We start from the raw sequence: 18,739 nt of genomic DNA, 5'->3' as shown, positions 1-18,739 counted from the left end.
CTACATACCAAACGAGACGCCAAATCTTTATAGAGGCGCCGAGCCCCGGGCCCCCAAGGTCCCATCGTTTCGACCGCAAACGCCTCAAAAATATACCCACTGCCTAGAGTATCGTACTTGCGACGTTTACGGTCTTCGGCAGTAGACGCCGCATGACCAGCAAGAGTGCTAGTGCCCGGCAAATGGGAAACGGCGAAAGTGTCCACGCACGTCGCATCCCAAACCAGAGGCCTCCCCATGGACCACGGCACCAACGTCATGCCGTCGGGCCTCTTGGCAGACCAACAGGTTCCAGAATGGCCGGTACCTTCACACTTCTATTATTTTGTCATATTGGAACTTGGTCACTCAAACCTTGTACTTACAACTTCGTGAGACTTTAAGTACTGTAATCATTAATCAAGATACGGTTTGGTACGGAGATGGGGAAAAATTAATCTTCCTTATATTATGTCTTATGTCGATAAACTCAACACAAAAAAAAAACCAAGTACAGTCAGCCAAAAAAGTGGTTTACCATTTTACGACCTTGTTTCAAATAGAGTAGAGGTAAACCACTTTCTTCGCTGACTGTACCTATACATAAAATAGTTCTGGCCCCGTAGCCGAATGGCATTTCTCCGACGCCAAACGAAAGCGATACGCCGCTGGCTCTGTCGCGCCAATACGCAAGCGCGATAGAGATAGATATCTACTAGCGCTTCGTTTCGTGAGCGTTTCGTGAGCGATTGTGCCATTCGGCTAGCCACCCTGTTCTTTTATCAATTTTATCGTTCCTAATTCCGATTCTAGTTAGTCACTGGAGGGTTTAGCAAGTGTTACGCAATTTGGGCGGTGCCACCATCGCCTCCGTGGCGCAATTGGTTAGCGCGTTCGGCTGTTAACCGAAAGGTTGGTGGTTCGAGCCCACCCGGGGGCGTTTCTTTTTGCTTTTCTTTCAACTTTGCTTATTTGCTTGTTTCTTTTTTTTTAACACACTGCTACGTAAATGGTACGAAAGTAAACAATATTTTTCCTCTAGCCACACATGGTCCTCGCCTTACTGCCCTTGTCCTACCGATCGAACAACATGTATGTTTTTTTCACTCGGTTGGACTACTTAATCGGACTACAATAAGTTTTTTGGCAAAAATTTCATTTTTGGCACAAGCTTTATCGCCGACTGTACCTTTTCTTCAACAGTCATCTACCTACTGCTTTCCGAGACGTTTCTAAAAACCCCTTATTCGATGGGGATTTGGGAATACGACGTTTCATAACATAGTTCCTATTACCAGCTTTCTGCTCCATCATCAGATCAGCTCCATGATACCATAATATTGCATTGTCACGTGATTTACATATGTGTCCAAAATTTCAGCACAATCGGAAACCGAGAAGTGGGTCAAATTTAGCTTCTATGTTTTGACCCAAACTAACATACTTACTAACCTAACAAGGCAAGTGGAATATAAGCTTGTAAAAATCTGTAAATTTCTTGATCTCTGATCGAACCACGTCAACTTTACCGTCCCTTCCATCAATGACTTATACAATAGCTTTCAATTCCTACGAATTTATCACGTAGTGATTTATTTTTTATAATTTTTGTACAACAATAGCTTGTTTAATAAGGCACTTATTATTAATAAGCCGCTTTAAAGTTCCATATCATCTTTCAGCTTTATTAAAATGTTCAGTTTTGAAACGACTCGAACTTATTCACATGCACTCCACTGTAACTATCAGTTTCAACAAGATAACAACTATGACTGCGTCAGCATAGAAATTTACTCCTTATACCAAAGCCATAAAGTCTAAAAAGCATTTAAAACTGCCCTTGCAGTTGAACAAAATTTATTCTTCTGTTATCCCATAACTTCGCAAATGTTCCAACAAATTACTTCGTTTATTGATCGAGCTACAAGTCAGGGTCATTGTTTAAGAACCCTGTTTTCACCGTGTCTCACATCGGGGATATAGCTCAGTGGTAGAGCATTCGACTGCAGATCGAGAGGTCCCCGGTTCAAACCCGGGTGTCCCCTGGCTCAATCGCCTTTTTGCATTTTTTCTGCAATACGATTTTTATATTTAAATATTTTAGTCGATGTAAAATTTTCGCCTTACAGTAAATTGTGATGCTTGTGATGACTCCTAAAACTGCCCACCAGTTTTTTTTACATACAACGCTTTTTAAACCCAAAACCAAATCGGTTCATCCGTTCGGGAGCTACGATGCCACAGACACACACACAAACAGACAGACAAATAGACAGACACGTAAAACTTATAACAGTCGTCGTCGTTTTTGCGTCGGAGGTTAAAAAAAATGGTTTTGTTTGGTTTGGTGCTTGCTTGTCAAACGCAACTAGTTTGAAAGTTATGTTACGAACTGTACGGCGTGTACGGGGAACAAACTTTTGATTATCAATGAACATGATAAAGCTGTATAGTAACTGAAGGGTAAATTCGATCTCGCCGCCATGGCAGTCGTGGCCGAGTGGTTAAGGCGTCTGACTCGAAATCAGATTCCCTCTGGGAGCGTAGGTTCGAATCCTACCGGCTGCGAATCTTTTTGCTTTGCCCAACCAAACGCTTTTTCACAGAAATTCGGCGTTTTATAAACGTGATGTACTTTATTTTACCAATTTACCAAGCAATGTAGGTACAATTAACACATCTCTAACTACTTATTTTTAAACGGTATTTTATTGTTTTAATGGCCAAATAATTAAATTTCTTAAAATATGATTTCATGTTAGGAACAATAAGAGATATGCAAAAATACGAGAAAAAAATTACGCATAATCGCAAAAAGCCAACGACACGAGGTGTTCCCAGGCGGTCACCCATCCAAGTACTGACCTCGCCCGACGTTGCTTAACTTCGGTGATCGGACGAGAACCGGTGTATTCAACGTGGTATGGACGTTGGCGATGGGAGGTGCAGAAATGTTGTACAGTCTCGAAATGTTAACCTAATTAGTTCACTGAAGAAGTGCTAGATGTAATTTTAATAATTAGTCCTATTTCTATATTATGCTACTCCTCACTAGATGGTATGAGTGAGTAGCCAAATATTCGTTTTATCAATTTGTCCTTGACCCTCTTAACATTCCTGCCATCTCTCTAAACAGGATTGAAACTTTTGAAATTTAATTTTGACAAGACTTATTCTTAATTTGATATGTTTGAAAATAATTAAAATTGTCAGATATGAATATTAGCGCACTCTAGCCGAGAATCAACCAAAAGTGTAGCGCCACCTACACGAATATACATTTTTCTTAATGGTTCCGAGGTACGTTTTTTTTCTTAGATTTAATTTTTATCTGTCTATGCGTCTACACAAAAAACAGCTCTGTTTTATGGATGTATATCGTTTAGTTATATCAAAGAGATAATATATTATTTTCAATCCTTTTTAGTCTTACTAGTAAAATTTATATACTTAATGTATATGATAATTTTTGCTATTTTACTGGTTTCTCGCTATACCTGAATCTCTGTAAAGAGATTTTATTTTATCTGGTCTCTCGTAGTCTACGGAAACAAATTTGCCAGTAGAAAAATTCGCAAACATCATATTATATTCTACTAAGGTAACGAACCCAATCATGGACAGTTTAAGAACAATTTTCGCCTGTTTTTGATATTTCACTGAGTCAATTTTATATACCATAAATAAAATTAGTTTGGGTTATTTTAACATAGGATTGTTTCTTGTTTCTTATAAATTTTGGTTTTGTAATTTGTTCCTTGTCCATCATAGGAGGTACGCAGTTTTTCGGTTCCAGTAATGGACACTCGCAAAATAACGCTATTTCTTTATATCTTTGGAGCATCAAACTAGTATGTTTTATACCTTATCTCATGCTTAATGCTGTAAGTAAAACCAGGGGCGGCTCACTCCGCGATTCTATCGCCACGCTACAAGTACATGCTGGCGGCCGCGAGTTCGCGGCCTAATCAGGGGTGGCGCGCGTTCTCACGGAAAGCACGTTCGCACTTTTTATTGTTACTTTACGTAGCGAGTTTTTATTAAGGTTTATATGCGATGTCCGCATGTGCAATGGCTAATAATGCTTAGTTAAATGACATCATGAATAAATAGGACAATTTTACACATCTACTAATGATTAAGTCAATAAGTCTTGTGATGTTAGGGATTAAACAAAAATTCAATAAGTCTTCACGGAAAAGTTCAATAAGTCTTGTGATGTTAGGGATTAAACAAAAATACCTCTATATAAATACTGTATATATACCTAAGACTTAAATATGATATAATATAACATTTTATCTGAGTATTAATTCGTTTTAATCTATAGGCAACCCTATCGTCCGACGCTGCGCACGTGTGGCTCGTTTCTTTGTTAGAATTTAGTAGGTATTTATAAAGGCGGCATTACGTGAACATCAAAGCAGTGGGCCTTCTGTACTTGTACTATTATATATTCTGTGGTAAAACTCATTTAAGTTTACACCGAGTATTATTTTTTTATTATTTTATACATGAACTCAACTCTTGATATTTTTTTCAGTAAACTGATGATTTTTATCTTGCCGCCCAATCCTTCAGAAATAATCGAATTAAATGAAACTTCAAAATTAAGCAGCTCTATGACGCTTGTTTATGGTACAATGCCGTCAGTTTTTAGAAACTAATTTTAGATACTTATTTTTAAGGATTTTTATTTTTTTGTCCATAATGACATCACCGTCCATTATAGGGTATTTTACATTAAAACTCAGATTTTATCGGAGCTACTAATTCTATTTTAACATGTTACATTTTCTACCGACAAAAATGCTTCCCTGTTTATGTCCATTTCTTAAAAATATAAAATAAAACCAACATATGATGTAACTGTTTTTATTCAACTCTGTTTTTAATAATTATAATACTGTTCATATAATTACAAAAGTAGAAAACGTCTTAGCAGTTAATTATCTCTATTTTTTATGTTATCGTTACAATACTTGAATACAACATTTCTTATGAAGTCAATAACGTGTTAATTTTACAAACAAACAAGCCGAAATGGCGATCAACTAACAATACAAGAAATGTTCAAATTGAAGTGATTTTAGAAACATTTCAAAATTCCAAAAAATCTTTTCATCCACAACAAGTGAACATCAGAATTTTCGCCCAAGCGGACAAGACTTAGCGCAGCTACCGAACACTAGATGGCGTTAAACGCCAAAGCCAAATTAAATATGGCCGACCGGCGCGGCAGTGCAACCAAGTTGCAAATAATCCAATAAAGGCATCTTTTTTTTCGTAGATTTTTCTTTTATCGGGTTCACTTCTCGGGTAGCTTAATGACTGGCACCTGGGAGCATCCCCAGTTCCTCTCGCAGTGGTCAATTAAGTGTTTCTCGCTGTCTGTGAGGACTGAGGGGTCTATTTCCTGGCTGTCGCTGAAGGGGTCTGTGTATGGTGAGTGGACCAACACGCAGCTATAATCCAAGGCGGGGAATCCGAGGATCATCCGCATTTTGGCTTCTGAGTCAACCTGGAGACAAAGAAATACATACGTTAATGGTTTGCTCATCATCAACAGACTCTTGAAATAAACTTTTTATAGTGCAAACATAGTAATTAGTAATTATGTGAATTATAGCAAGTTTAAAAATGTAGTTCGAGCTTCCTTAATTCGTCTATAATTAATATTTGTAAAGTCCATTCACGTCATTTCATTTCTAATTTGAATCCGGAAAAATCGATATAACTTAATAAATTGGTCAAGTAATTAGGGAGCATCATTCAAACCAAAGGGCATAACTCACAACTCAAAACAGGATAATAAGAAATGTTTTAACTATAGGACCAGTTACATAGCCCAAATAGCAAGAACCAGATCAAAACAAATTAAAAATAAATTAGGTTGGTATTTTCAAAGTGATAGTTACCTTAATGACATAGATGTCGTTCTCATCGCAGAAGGCCTGCAGCAGCACCTCCTGCATGTGCGTGGCGCTGTCGCCAGGGGGCGCCTCGGTGGTGAAACAGAACAGCGCGCCCGTGCTGTTGCTGGACAGGTACTGGATGGCAGGCAGCAGGCCCACCGTCAGGCGCTTCTCCGCACACGCCCGTCGGAGCACCGTCTTGATGCATTGGCCCATTGGGCTAGAAATAATAATGTACAGTTAGAATGCTGGTCTGATGGTACCCTGTGGAACACCAGTTCTAGTGGAGTTCTTTGCAGTTATAAAAGTTTTTAAATTGAACACTAAGTAGGATTCTAGCAAGTCATCTAATTGCATTCAAGTTTACACTAATTAGCACTTTTACGTCAATGTTTCTTTCTTAAAACTCCTAGTAAATTGTTAATTTTGATGCCACGATCTTTAGATAGTTACCTTTTCGCGGCCACTCCGCTGAAGCTCTCCATCTTCACTGGAACCACTGAATCCTTGTACATATTGGATAACTTGATGCTTTTCAGTTCGTAAATATCACTAATTTCTGGCACTTTCCTGGAGTGCGTGGGAATTTTCACTGGGAGCACTACAATTTCACTAAAAATGGTGCAATCCAAGCGCTGGGTTCACTAAACCACTTGTTGAACCTTGAATGGGTTATGTCACAATAATTTCACAACTTCGCGAGCTAGACCGGCGTGGTGTCGCTTCGAGCGTAGAGTGAGGAATGTGCCCGCCATTACGCGACGCGCCCTTTTATCGCTTCCCTGGCGCATGCGCAGACGACGCTTATCTTTACATGTGTGCGTACGGTGTCTGCCAGTATCAACGGAGATTCCTCGAAATTCGCCGACTATTTTCACGTGTGGTAGTAAAATTATGTAGTAACGAGGCACGTGTGCGTTGATAGCGAGTGAACTAGGTGAATGTGTGCGTGGAGCATTTCTCTGCGAGGTCAAAATCAAGTTGCAACGTGCCTGTGTTTATATCCAGTTTGCTTTCGTTTCCCTGCCCCGCGTAGCGCGTGGTAATCAGGCGACAGAGGGGTAAGTGGTAGGGTACGAGCGTGTCTTGTTTGTATTAAGGTTATATGTTTGTTTGTGTGCGTGCGGACTGTCCGCGGTCGGAAATCCCAAGCGGCTGGGTTTTGGCGTTAGGAAACGAGAGGAAACTATATAGCGGATACTGGGCTTTACGCTGCAGCAGCCTTGAACGTTTTGTTGGTTTTGCTTGATCAGTTGACAAACTTCTTTCGCAATGGAAGCCGGATACCGGATTTAGCAGTAGCGCCAAATATTATCGTAGTCGCAGATCGGCTAAGCAAAGTGACTTACTTTATTTTTGGCACACAATTAGCAAGAAACGAAATCTAGAAAAGATACTATTCAGATTTGTAAAATATTCATGTCTCATTGCACTGCTTGCTTTCCTTAATATGTACTTACTTATCTTTCTTCAGCTTTTGAAACAGTATTTGTCGGTAACTCTTGTTTAGTGTAAAAAATACTTAAACTGTGCGTTTAAAACCACAATTTACGATTTATAAAATAAATCTACATTGATGTCAATGATCAATGCCAAAAGCAACTAGATTTCTTATCAATAAATTAATATTTACACTCGTCATGCTGTTTACAAATCGCCACAGCCGTTTACAGTATCTAGGTAATCGTTACATAATAGATTGACAGTTCCCTTAATCACATTAGGTACCTAATTGCAGCAAAGCCTATTGTTTACAGTTGCATAATAGGTGTTAGGTATCGTCTGGATCAACGTCCATTAATCATGACATTAGTCAGGCGCATGCGCTGTCTTTGTTTATGTTTGTTGACTGATACTGTTGAAAGGTTGAACGTACTGGGTGTCAGGATTCTTCAGACATTATGGCGATGTTGATGTTGGTGTTTCTAACTAGATTACAAGACAAGGGTCCTAAGTCTTATTTTCTTCATCTGTTACTAATACTACTTACTTAGTTGGTTAGAAGCTATCTCCTACATTATTCTTCGTTAAGTCCAATTAAATATTCTGTTTGCATTTAACCATGGCTACCTATCCTGAATTTCTTATTATGATATACAATACAACTGTGCAGTATATACAAAATAGCCAGATACAATCACGCCTGTATCCTATTAATGAGGAGACAGCCCCATGAAACTACTCAAGTTTCGGTGCCAGTGCCACTCTTGGCAATTAAAGGGTTGAAACTGTTGAAAGGTAACGAAATTATGACATTCCAGTGACAGGTCTCTCTCTCTCGCCTACACTGCAATATAACCCATAAAGTAAAATAATAAAATGTATCCTTACCCTTCTAAAATCTGAAACAATAATGATTTCTAATATGTATAATATTTAATACGCCACTGCTATTTTTTTTATATTTTTACCTCGTCATAGTGACTATGAGACCGATTAAACGAGATATAATTGCGTTGTCCATATGGATTATCAGTATCACTATGACAGGGTAACATTCGCAATAAGAAGTGCGCAGAAACCAACCCTTTGCTTTTATACATAATTAATGTTTATTATGAGCATCAATTCTTCATAATAAGTCATCATAACGCTTTTGCGTGATCCTCATATTAATTACTAATCACCCGTATTGAATGGAATAACGGAATAGATAACATTTATCAGTGCTGGTACTGGTGTACCATCAAAACAATTAATTCTTAGAAACATTCCGCCCACAAAAAATAGTTATTTGTTATACAAGGGGGCAAAGTTGTTTTTTAACACACGAGAAGTAAAATACATTTGCACCCGAGTGTAACACAAAACTTTTCCCCTCACTATAGCGAGGAAACTACAAAGCAAAAAATGCGTTTATCACTGCTTCCAGTAGTTCCACAGGTGGTAAATCATCTTTATTACTAGATTCACTTACTTTTATCAATTTTAAAGCAGTTAATGTGACTTTATTCAAGGTCAAATTACTTTACCCACTAGTGGATAAAATGCGTTTTTACACGCTGGTATTAAAGGACAAAACACGTGTTTCCGAGCTAGTGAGGGGAAAAATATTTTAAATGAACTAATAAAGAAATAAAATGTGCTTGAATTTCTTGTGAGGCCTATGCAAATGTATTATGGATCCTACTGATCCCACTTTAAGCAGGTACAAAAGAATCTAAACCCGGACATCTTTTTTACACAGGTAATTAACAATTTGATTATCTTCAAAATATCCCTAAATGCCAATAAAAACCTGCAGAAACATATTGTTGTTTTTCCCTAAAACCCCCAGTTTCGGTTACGCAGAGCCCATCTACCGATATGGTTGAACTTTACTAAAAGTTTCTGACCACTGATAGCAATAATTAATAACTGGTTTTGACGCAAGAGCACTATCAGTTACTTTGAATTGTTGGCATACAATTTCAATAATATTATGAATATTTATTTACCTCACCGTGTTTTATGCTGGGAAGCCCATGTTATTAAATATTATCATTGCAATTAGCATTTAATTATTTATGTACATAGTTAAATATTTTCAAATATCATAAATAATTAAATATTTTATCCTTAACATGTCTATATTATAGTCTCCTAATATTAATTGGGAGGGAAACCCATTAAGGACAGCAATTAATAGGTTTATAAAATATTGTTGTGTTTACTTCCGCGCGGCTTTGCTGAAATTAATTTAGAATTATGTTATTTAATTTGGTTTTCAGTGAATTGTCCAGTACATTTTGTCACAATAATAAGGAAGCTTCCTGGCTCAATTTGTTTTAAATTTTATTTTCCTAAATAAAGGTGTTTAAGGACAATTAGGAGGATGTTTTGTTTCAAGCTCCTTGTTCTACTAATTAATTTAGGTTTTTTGATACATCCTTATGAACTCTTTGAAATGAAATAGATAAATTTGAATTCCATTAAATGGGATTAGGACTGAATATAGTTTAGTGATCATCTGATTTCCACAATGTTCATCTGAGCTAAATTTCGAGTATGCCTTTTCCTACAATTACTTTCCTACCTTTCTCTCTTATCTCTCCCTTTATCTCTTTTCTTCTAAAGTCACACGTTTCACAACTTGATGAAAAACATACGGTTGTTATTATGTATATGATGAGTCCACACAATCCTAATCATCACGCTTGTAGCTCGACCTTTGCCCTTCTCTATCTCCAGTGTTTGTCCATCGATCCGTCGCCACTCGCCACCGAAGGTCACCGCTCTGACCTAATTATTAACCTTTCCAATCATTAAAGCAATTTCTACTTTAACCAACAGTACCAACACCGTACTTAAGCCCTTCTTATACCTTGACCTTGTTTATTCCTGAAGGTCTTAAGCTCTAGGCATATTAAAGGGCAAATAAGTCATTTTGGAGTTAGTAAAATTAGTTTCAACTGCTTCTAGGAATTCTGTTGTTTTATGGAAAGCCGGATTATTGGAATCTATTATTCTTTATTGGTCTGTCAGGCGCTGTTTGAATAGGTAATGGCTGTGTGGAGAAATTCGAGTTATTGTTTAGCGTGAATTTAAATAATAAATGGTGTGTTATGAGTTCTTACTAAATACCAGGTACCAAGTATTTAGACGCTTCGTTAAATCAAGTAAATATTTATATAATACGATACGTTTAGTTAATAGGGTACGTACAGTACATATATTCATCTACTAGATCTATCAATATTATAGCTAAGTACATGCAGAAACTGTAATAGCTTCTAAACATGACCACAACTTCCCCATTACCAAAAACGTGTACCGTAAGATCTTTCTTACTACTTAATAATCGAAATGGTATATCTATTATCACTTCTTTATGTTAAGAAAGGTTTTGAAACTTTGAAAGTTCAGTGAGCTTATTAGAGTGTGGCTAATGAAATATTGCCCCAACTTTTGGCGGGAAATTCAAAAAATACTAGGGCTGGTCACACTTGGTATAGTAGGAGCCCTAGATTTTTTGAATTTCCCGCCAAAAGTTGGGGCAATATTTCATTAGCCACACTCTACCAGTTTGTTTTGACACCCCAAAATTGTCCCCATCAGACGACGCTACGGTTTCTCTATTGGTACTAAGACGTGAAAAAATTTACCATAACAATACCAAGGCCGCATTCTTTATGGACCCCAACAAGTCCTTACCTAATGGAAGGTCGAGTCCCGACAGGACCAGTCTTGTGACGCAGTGTACCCGTGCTGTAACCTCTTTCGGTCCATCCTCGGATCCTCGCCCCTTCCCTTTATCCCTTTTTTTACAAATTCCTACGAGGACGAAGCTCGTGTCTCGACAGGCCCAGTCTTGCTGTGTGCTGTGTGCCCCTGTTTTATATTATATTATTATAACGTTCTCGCCAGTTTGGGCTATAACTGCAAAAATCTGACTTCGTCAATATCGTTTTTCGTTTTCTCCAGCGATTTCGTCATTAGAGTGACAGAGAAAGAAGCTTCGAGGTCTAGCCCTTGAAAGGTTTCTTTCTTTTTAGCGTCGCAAAAAATCGCATAAACCTGATTTTGGTATTCAAGGTGATCATGTTTCTGGATTTCATAATAGCCCTTTTGTGTAGTTATCTCAATTATTTTCCTTTAAATGTAGATATTCTGGTAAACTTAATCAAAGGGACTTCTCTTTTTTATTCGTATAAGCTGACCAAAAAGTTGATTTAATTAGTAGGTATCGGGAAAATCGACTGGCAATAAGGTATTTCCTTGTTTACCGAAGAAATCGGTAAACCCATATAATTATCGTCGCCATGCGGATAAATATACAAGCCACGAAACGAAACTATATTCCAGCGATATATGCCAAGAGCCAGCCAGGTGTATGAGGAAAGTTTTGCAGTAATGCGAAATCGCAGGTAAAACCGTACAAATAAGTATCAACGTCATTCGGATAAATATGTAGTATAATAATCTATCATCCTTATAAAAGGCACGATAATATCCTTAAATCTAAACCAGCACAGACAAGACTGAGACGGGTGTAGGTATGAGGAAAGTTTTGCATAGGAAGTCGTTGGTAAAACCGTACGATTATCCATAAGGATAAAAAATTGGACACAATGAGGCAATAGTGACATAGTCATGCCACGTTACCTCTGCAAGTGTATTTATTTTCAATTCATATCATAGATCTTTGAACCACCGTCCACCGTCACTTGGCTAACGACGGTCGAGAGAGAGAGACCCTTTTAAATTGACTCCACACAAAATCGTGAACCAAGACAAAGAAGAAGAATAGCTTTGAACTTGCTCACTTTCTGCTATCAAAGTTGCTGCTGACCTTGGCCCGATTGTACGAGTATGGAAAATTGTCAATAACCAGAGCATAGAAGGAAAGTTTTGAAGTATAAGTAGGTAGTAGGGTGTGCAAACCGGTTAACCGGTTAACCGAAAAACCGGTTAACCGAGACTTTTTGGCTTCTGTTAAAAACCGGTTTTTATAGTCTCTAACCGGTTAATAACCGAAACTGTATTTATTACTCAAAATTTGGAAAATTAGGCATTAAAAGGTTCAAAAATACGTAATTATTTAATGTTTTGTAATAATAAAGATTTATTCATTACTTTTCATTGACAACATTATTATCTATAATGATTTTATTTTAAAAATTAGTCCCGAGTCTACTCAATTATACATTTTATACAATACAGTAGAGTCCGGTTAGTATATTACGACTCAGCATAGACCTAACGTCCAACCTCTTACAACGACATAAGCACAGGTATTTATTTGGTTTTCGTATGTGATAGTATGAAAGTACATCCGTTTATTACGACTCCGATTATCACGACCAGCCGCTTTTTACGACACATTTTACACAGAATCCGTCCGTCAAGTCCGGTTGCAACGACGAGCGACAAAGTTTTTAGTTTTACTAGTAAATTGAGGAAACAAAGCTACTTCCACCCGAGCACGGCCCCCTGTCTTGCCTACAACAAGTAGCAAGATTACATTGTGGCCATGTAACTTTTTGGAGTATTGCTTTTAAAATTTTAACAATTTGTTCGCCTCGGGTCTAATCTTATAAGCTAAATAGAACCTAATTTGTATTTTTCCATTGCGTATAAACTAGCTTTACTTACAAATGATGAGCAAGCACGCATACTAAAAAGGACTTTCCTGACTAAACAAGTCACAATAAAATAAGGTAATAATAATACCCTGTAAATATTTAAACCTATTGATTGAAAGGTTTAGTAATAGAGATGTAGATATTACTTTTAATTAAAAGAAATGAAATTCGTTTTGTACGACATCCGGTTAGTACGACGTAATATCAGCGGTCCCTTGAGCGTCGTTGTAACCGGAGTCTACCCTATATTCAAACTATATTTTTTAAAAGAAAGGTAAAATGGAGATCTTGGTTTTCTTACATTAATTTCTTGTATTACTAGGGGCTCTGGGAGCTGTAGACCTTCGCGACATGCCTAGAAAACGCAAAACTGACGAATCACATTCAAATCACACAAGCCTTTTTTAGCAATTTCCGCATTTACCAAATTTCCAAAAACTGGATAAAAATGATCTTCATCGTGCAAGTATTACCTGCTACGATATCATCAACATCAGAATTCTTAAAGGTAATGGTAATTATTGCGTAGTACGGCCATTTACTAAAAAACCTCAAAACCGGTTAATAACCGGTTAACCGGTTTTGAAGGAAAAGTCTCAGTTATTAACCGGTTTTTTAAGTTAACCGGTTTTTACATACCCTAGTAGGTAGTGGAAAACCGTACAACTTCCGTCGCTACGCGGAAAACGGTAGGTACTTGAGCAGATCGTAGAAATAACAGTTGTGTAACCTAGCACGTGTTAACCTGGTACTTATAGATGATAGTGCAAACACTGCAAGGCTTCCGATGAATCATTTCTTGCAATACTAAGTAAACATAATAGTACATTATGTACACTAGGTAAGTGCACATACGTTGAAAGGATAAGATTTTGAAAAGGTGCAGTTAAATAGGTACCGTACGATTATGTTATAAATGTTCCTCGCAGCTAAATATCAAGTAGCAATATTATCTTCTATTCTAAATTTCTAAGTTATTGACATACATTACTTAGGTATGTAATCTGGCTCTAAAACTTCTAAAAATCATTTAAATCCTCCTTTCTTTCTTTTCATAATAGGTAATTTAAAAAAGTGGATGCATGCATGGTGCTTTAATAAAAATCTAATTTTGAATTTCATTATTCCTTAGCCTTACCATGGAAACAATTACGATTACGATTTTACGAATCATTGTCTGATTATCATGCAATTATATAAAACAGTTTTCGTTCAATAACAATAAAACACGCGCAAGTGTGTAAAATCAGCCAGCAACGGCCACGAGGAAAACATTCATTCATCAACTAGATTATAAAATTAAGTATCATTCACCGAATTATTGATGGATTATGCGACGTTCTTGCCAATGTCACTTCTTCCTGTTCGCAATTCTGGACAATCTGAATTCTACGCAATTAGTATTTCACCTCATTCGCTATTGTGCACAGTTATTACTTGTGGACAGTGGCGATTCTTCCTGTTCGCAATTCTGCACATTCTGAATTGCACACAGTAGTTTTTGACCTCATGCGCTATTATGTGCAGTCATTATTTGTGTACAATAGCGATTCTTCCTGTTCGCAATTCTGCACAATCTAAGTTCCACACAATAGGTATTTCGCCTCATTCGCTACTGTGCACAGCCATTATTTGTGTACAGAATAGTTTCTTCCTATTCTCAATTCTACGCAATCCAAATTCGACGCAATAGGTATTTCACCTCACTCGTTATTGTGCACAGTCATTATTTGTATACAGTATAGTTTCTTCCTATTCGCAATTCTACACAATTCGAATTCCACACAATAGGTATTTCGCCTCATGCGATATTGTGCACAGTCATTATTTGTGTACAGTATACTTTCTTCCTATTCGCAATTTTACGCAATCTGAATTCAACCCAATAGTATTTCAACTCGTTCGATTTTATGCACAGTCATTACTTGTGTACTATTTTGTTTTGCATAATCTCAGCTTCCTCAATCCCCGCAAATACGCACACATAGAAACGCAGAAAGTGCCTTCCGCGACGCACTAGAGTAGGCAAAGATCCAAATAGCATTATTAATATTAACTACCGTTATACACATTCAGCAACATTCAGCAAAAATAAAATTTAGGTGTCAGATGGCGTTGTTACAGGCACTGTTTTCAATTTTGACACCCAATTTCAATATAAATTAAATCTAACCAGTCACCATATCAATATCTTGTAAAAGTTGTAAACAAAATGTAAATAAAATCGAACCTTTGCTGACTATAGGTATAGGCCAATATTTACTAAATAATTACTACTACTATTTACTAAGTATTTTTCGGGAAACGTTCGTATTTGTCATGCTATAATAGTTCACATTGTGACATTTGATGAAGTAGAACTGCTGATAATAGATCATAACGAAACTCCTCAGCGACGTATAAGCTCATGTAAGGAGATTTCTGCGTTTCTATGTGTACGTGTTTGCGGGGATTGACGAAGCTGAGATTGTGCAGAACGAGATTGTACACAAGTAATGACTGTGCATAAAATCGAATGAGGTGAAATACTATTGAGTCGAATTCAGATTGTGTAGAATTGCGAATAGGAAGAAAGTATACTGTACACAAATAATGACTGTGCATAATAGCGCATGAGGTGAAATACCTATTGTGTGGAATTCGAATTGTGTAGAATTGCGAATAGGAAGAAACTATACTGTATAAAAATAATGACTGTGCACAATAACGAATGAGGTGAAATACCTATTGCGTCGAATTCGGATTGCGTAGAGTTAAGAATACAAGATACAAGATACAAGATACAATAGGAAGAAACTATTCTGTACACAAATAATGGCTGTGCACAGTAGCGAATGAGGCGAAATAACTATTGTGTGGAACTTAGATTGTGCAGAATTGCGAACAGGAAGAATCGCTATTGTACACAAGTAATAACTGTGCACAATAGCGAATGAGGTGAAATACTAATTGCGTAGAATTCAGACTGTCCAGAATTGCGAACAGGAAGAAGAGACATTGGCAAGAACGTCGCATAATCCAAACACATTAATCGATTACCAATCGATTAGAGAAGTTGAATCTATTTATGGCCCATTTCATAAGGGTTCTTGAAGATTAAGCTAATTATGAATGTCGAGTAATTAGTATAATTGATATGAGTGCATTCACGCCGCTATCAAATGATTTTTCGAGTGTTTACTCACGTCACGTCATTTATTGAGTTGAGTAGTTTGTGAAGTGCACTATTAGTTTCAATTAAATATGTACCTGCTTATACATCTTTTGGCTTACCCCAGCGCTACACCCTGTGTTGTCCGGGTTGTCCCTTAGGTACCTTACCTTAAAATGCATTATGTGAATGTCGCTCGAATCTAGAGCAGAGCTCAACTGGGGAAGTACCTCCGCCTTACAGAAAACCGCAGCCAAATAGCACTAGACCCTACTCATAGTGCTGTGTTCCTGCCGGTGAGTAAGGCTGCCAGAGCTCAACCAGGGTACGGTGTGCTGGCGACGGAAGGACCTACGGAACTAATTTGTTCCCCTTTGAGTCGTCAGCAACCCGAGCCCTCCTTAGAACTTGTACACTACTTTTTGCTGTGTACTTAACACAGCATAAGCGAGTGCACAAGTTTTTAATGGGTTGGCAACGCGCATGTGACACTTCTTGAGTTGCAGGCGTCTATATGTTACGGTGACCGCTTTCCGTATGGCGGACCGTATGCTTGTTTGCCCGTCGGTGGTTAGTATAAAAAAAAGTGAAGCAGCAACAAAGCAACCATCGACTAGTGGGATAGTACTTTCTTATTCTTGATTTCCAGCAGAAAAACTTCGTATAGAAGATCTTTCTTCACATTAGACCAGGACCGTGCCAATATACTATAGTGACGTAGTGACAGAAAAATAAGCTCCAAAAAGACCAGCTTTTCTGGATGATATTGCTAATGTAATGATGCAAGTCGTTCGCTGATTTATATCCTATTTTGTTGTCCAGCAGCCGTTTGGTAATGGTAACATTCTCTGTAAAACAGTAGAAACAAACAATATTGATAACCAATACAAATAAGATTTCGCAACGAGCGCTTTCATTGCGCATTATTATTCCACGGCGCCGGTTTAAAAATATCTGTCTGATAATTTCGATGACGATAACACGGTTTCTTGTATCGGAATGTGTGCCAAAACGTGGCGGGATCGAGAAAAGTGGAAAACAACAGATATGCAGGTAAAAAGATGTCTGGTGTTACAGACGTCCAATATTCAGTTAAAAATAAAAAATCTTTTATTTATAAAATTAAATTAAATTTCGTTTACTAAAACCCTCTAAGTTAACAAATAGAGTTGGAGTCGAGAATGAAAATTCTTGAAAAGTTTGATGATGATGAAATACAACCACGCAACAAAATGTTTCCTGAAGACTAGGCACAAATTATACTTAAAATATATAACTCCATCTAAATGTTACCTGATAATAATACCATAGATAATTGTTTTGTTTTCTGTAAATACTATAAAACTGTAATCAGTAAGGCATTGACGTAATATATTACAAAGGTAAATAAATCACTAAACATTCCACCATCCTTAAAGATAGCGCAAATAGACAAATAGCTTAATTTGTAAATTAAATACATACTTTAACATAAGTTTATAATTACACAGTGTCAACTGCACCTGTAATACATTCTATTATCATAACATATTCTGCATTATAGTATCTATTTATAATCGTATGACGCACAACATGTTCTACAATACCCAGAGCAACTATCGTCTCGTTCACTATTATATATTTTTTATCTTCAGTTTCCTCTTAGACAGGTTTTATGAAACCGTTTCTTTGGCCGAAGTCCGCGTGGATATAATTTGCGTCAGCGAGACCCCAATCAGTTATCCTCGTAATAAAACTGGTTTTATTTTAGCTGAGTAAAGTCGCTATGCTAATGGAAGGCGGAATTTTGCGTCAGATACATTATATCTGTCATCATGATATGCGGTATGTAGATCTTCTCTAATTTGCATATTTTAAATTATCTGACTAGGTATGTACTCATTGCTTATATAGACTATTGACCCAGCATGAAGCAATGGCTGTCTGAACATTTAGATCATTCGAACCAAACTTTCAGCTTACGCGGCTCATGCCATGGACCTGTAAATCTGTAACCTATTTATTCATACCCTAAACCACAGTATAATAAAGAGTACTATCGTACAGTATGGCCACTCCCGCTCCCCGCTGAAAGTGCCGCCCACCCCCTCTCGGTTACCTCACAGTTACCGCCTGTCAAAAACGCGAACAGTCGACCTGTCATATTTCACTCATACAAGCATAGTACGCGTGTAGGTACACGAGCTTAGAATGTGTGCTAGGAACGCGCCTCTTTCATATATTTGATCGCCAGTGTCCGAGGTGTGCCTAAACTGTGTGTGCAGGCAACTGGTAGTTAAAAAAAATGTACAGTCAAACACAAAAATTCAAAAATCGTGTCATAAATAGGGTACTATACAGAGTGTAACAAAAATGGTCGTGATCCGTTTAAGGGCGTACTCAGTATCGTATTCTTATCAGGAAAAAGTAGAAGAAAATTTTTTTTTCGCTAAAAAAATTTTCACTTTTGTATGAGCCGGGCCGCGCGAATCGGTCGAATCTCCATACAAAGATAAAAAAATTTTTTGCGAAAAAAAATTTTATCCTACTTTTTCCTGATGAGAATACGACACTGAATACGCCCTTAAACGGATCACCACCATTTTTGTTACACCCTGTATCAAGCTCTTATTACTGTGGTGGATGATGTT

The 18,739-nt window shown here is 37.4% G+C and overlaps 2 protein-coding genes and 4 non-coding genes across 9 annotated transcripts in view; 4 read left to right on the top strand and 2 right to left on the bottom strand.

The window, feature by feature from the left end:
• The window catches only part of LOC125234436 (electron transfer flavoprotein beta subunit lysine methyltransferase-like), a 73,428-nt gene that overhangs the window by 5,571 nt on the left and 49,118 nt on the right, over positions 1-18,739 (top strand). The window contains exon 1 of one of the 4 annotated variants that reach the window (XM_048140689.1): positions 6,677-6,955. The exons of 1 other annotated variant lie outside the window; for it this stretch is intronic. Coding sequence is in view for 1 of the 3 variants with exons in the window: in XM_048140680.1 (XP_047996637.1) it covers positions 17,157-17,162 (6 nt within the window). In the remaining 2 variants the exon portion in view is untranslated. Of the gene's footprint in view, positions 1-6,676; positions 6,956-17,140; positions 17,163-17,795; positions 17,934-18,739 lie in introns of those variants that run through there. 2 more of the 4 variants (XM_048140680.1, XM_048140704.1) reach the window with 2 other exon arrangements.
• Trnan-guu lies at positions 846-919 on the top strand. Its single transcript has one exon. It is a non-coding gene; the product is annotated as a tRNA-Asn (tRNA).
• Positions 1,953-2,024, top strand: Trnac-gca. Its single transcript has one exon. It is a non-coding gene; the product is annotated as a tRNA-Cys (tRNA).
• Positions 2,466-2,547, top strand: Trnas-cga. Its single transcript has one exon. It is a non-coding gene; the product is annotated as a tRNA-Ser (tRNA).
• On the bottom strand, positions 2,796-2,914 carry LOC125242435. Its single transcript, XR_007178875.1, has one exon. It is a non-coding gene; the product is annotated as a 5S ribosomal RNA (ribosomal RNA).
• LOC125234466 (growth arrest and DNA damage-inducible protein GADD45 alpha) lies at positions 4,843-6,623 on the bottom strand. The gene is made up of 3 exons (XM_048140727.1): positions 6,348-6,623; positions 5,898-6,114; positions 4,843-5,500 (listed from the first exon to the last, which is right to left on the bottom strand). The coding sequence occupies exons 1-3, from the start codon at positions 6,407-6,409 to the stop codon at positions 5,288-5,290; spliced, it is 492 nt and encodes a 163-aa protein (XP_047996684.1). The 5' UTR covers positions 6,410-6,623; the 3' UTR covers positions 4,843-5,287.

The sequence above is a fragment of the Leguminivora glycinivorella genome, chromosome 2 (assembly GCF_023078275.1).
Source record: "Leguminivora glycinivorella isolate SPB_JAAS2020 chromosome 2, LegGlyc_1.1, whole genome shotgun sequence".
NCBI classification, from domain to species: Eukaryota; Metazoa; Arthropoda; class Insecta; order Lepidoptera; family Tortricidae; genus Leguminivora; species Leguminivora glycinivorella.
The sequence above is the reverse complement of the archived record's forward strand: the minus strand, read 5'-3'. Positions and strand labels throughout refer to the sequence as shown.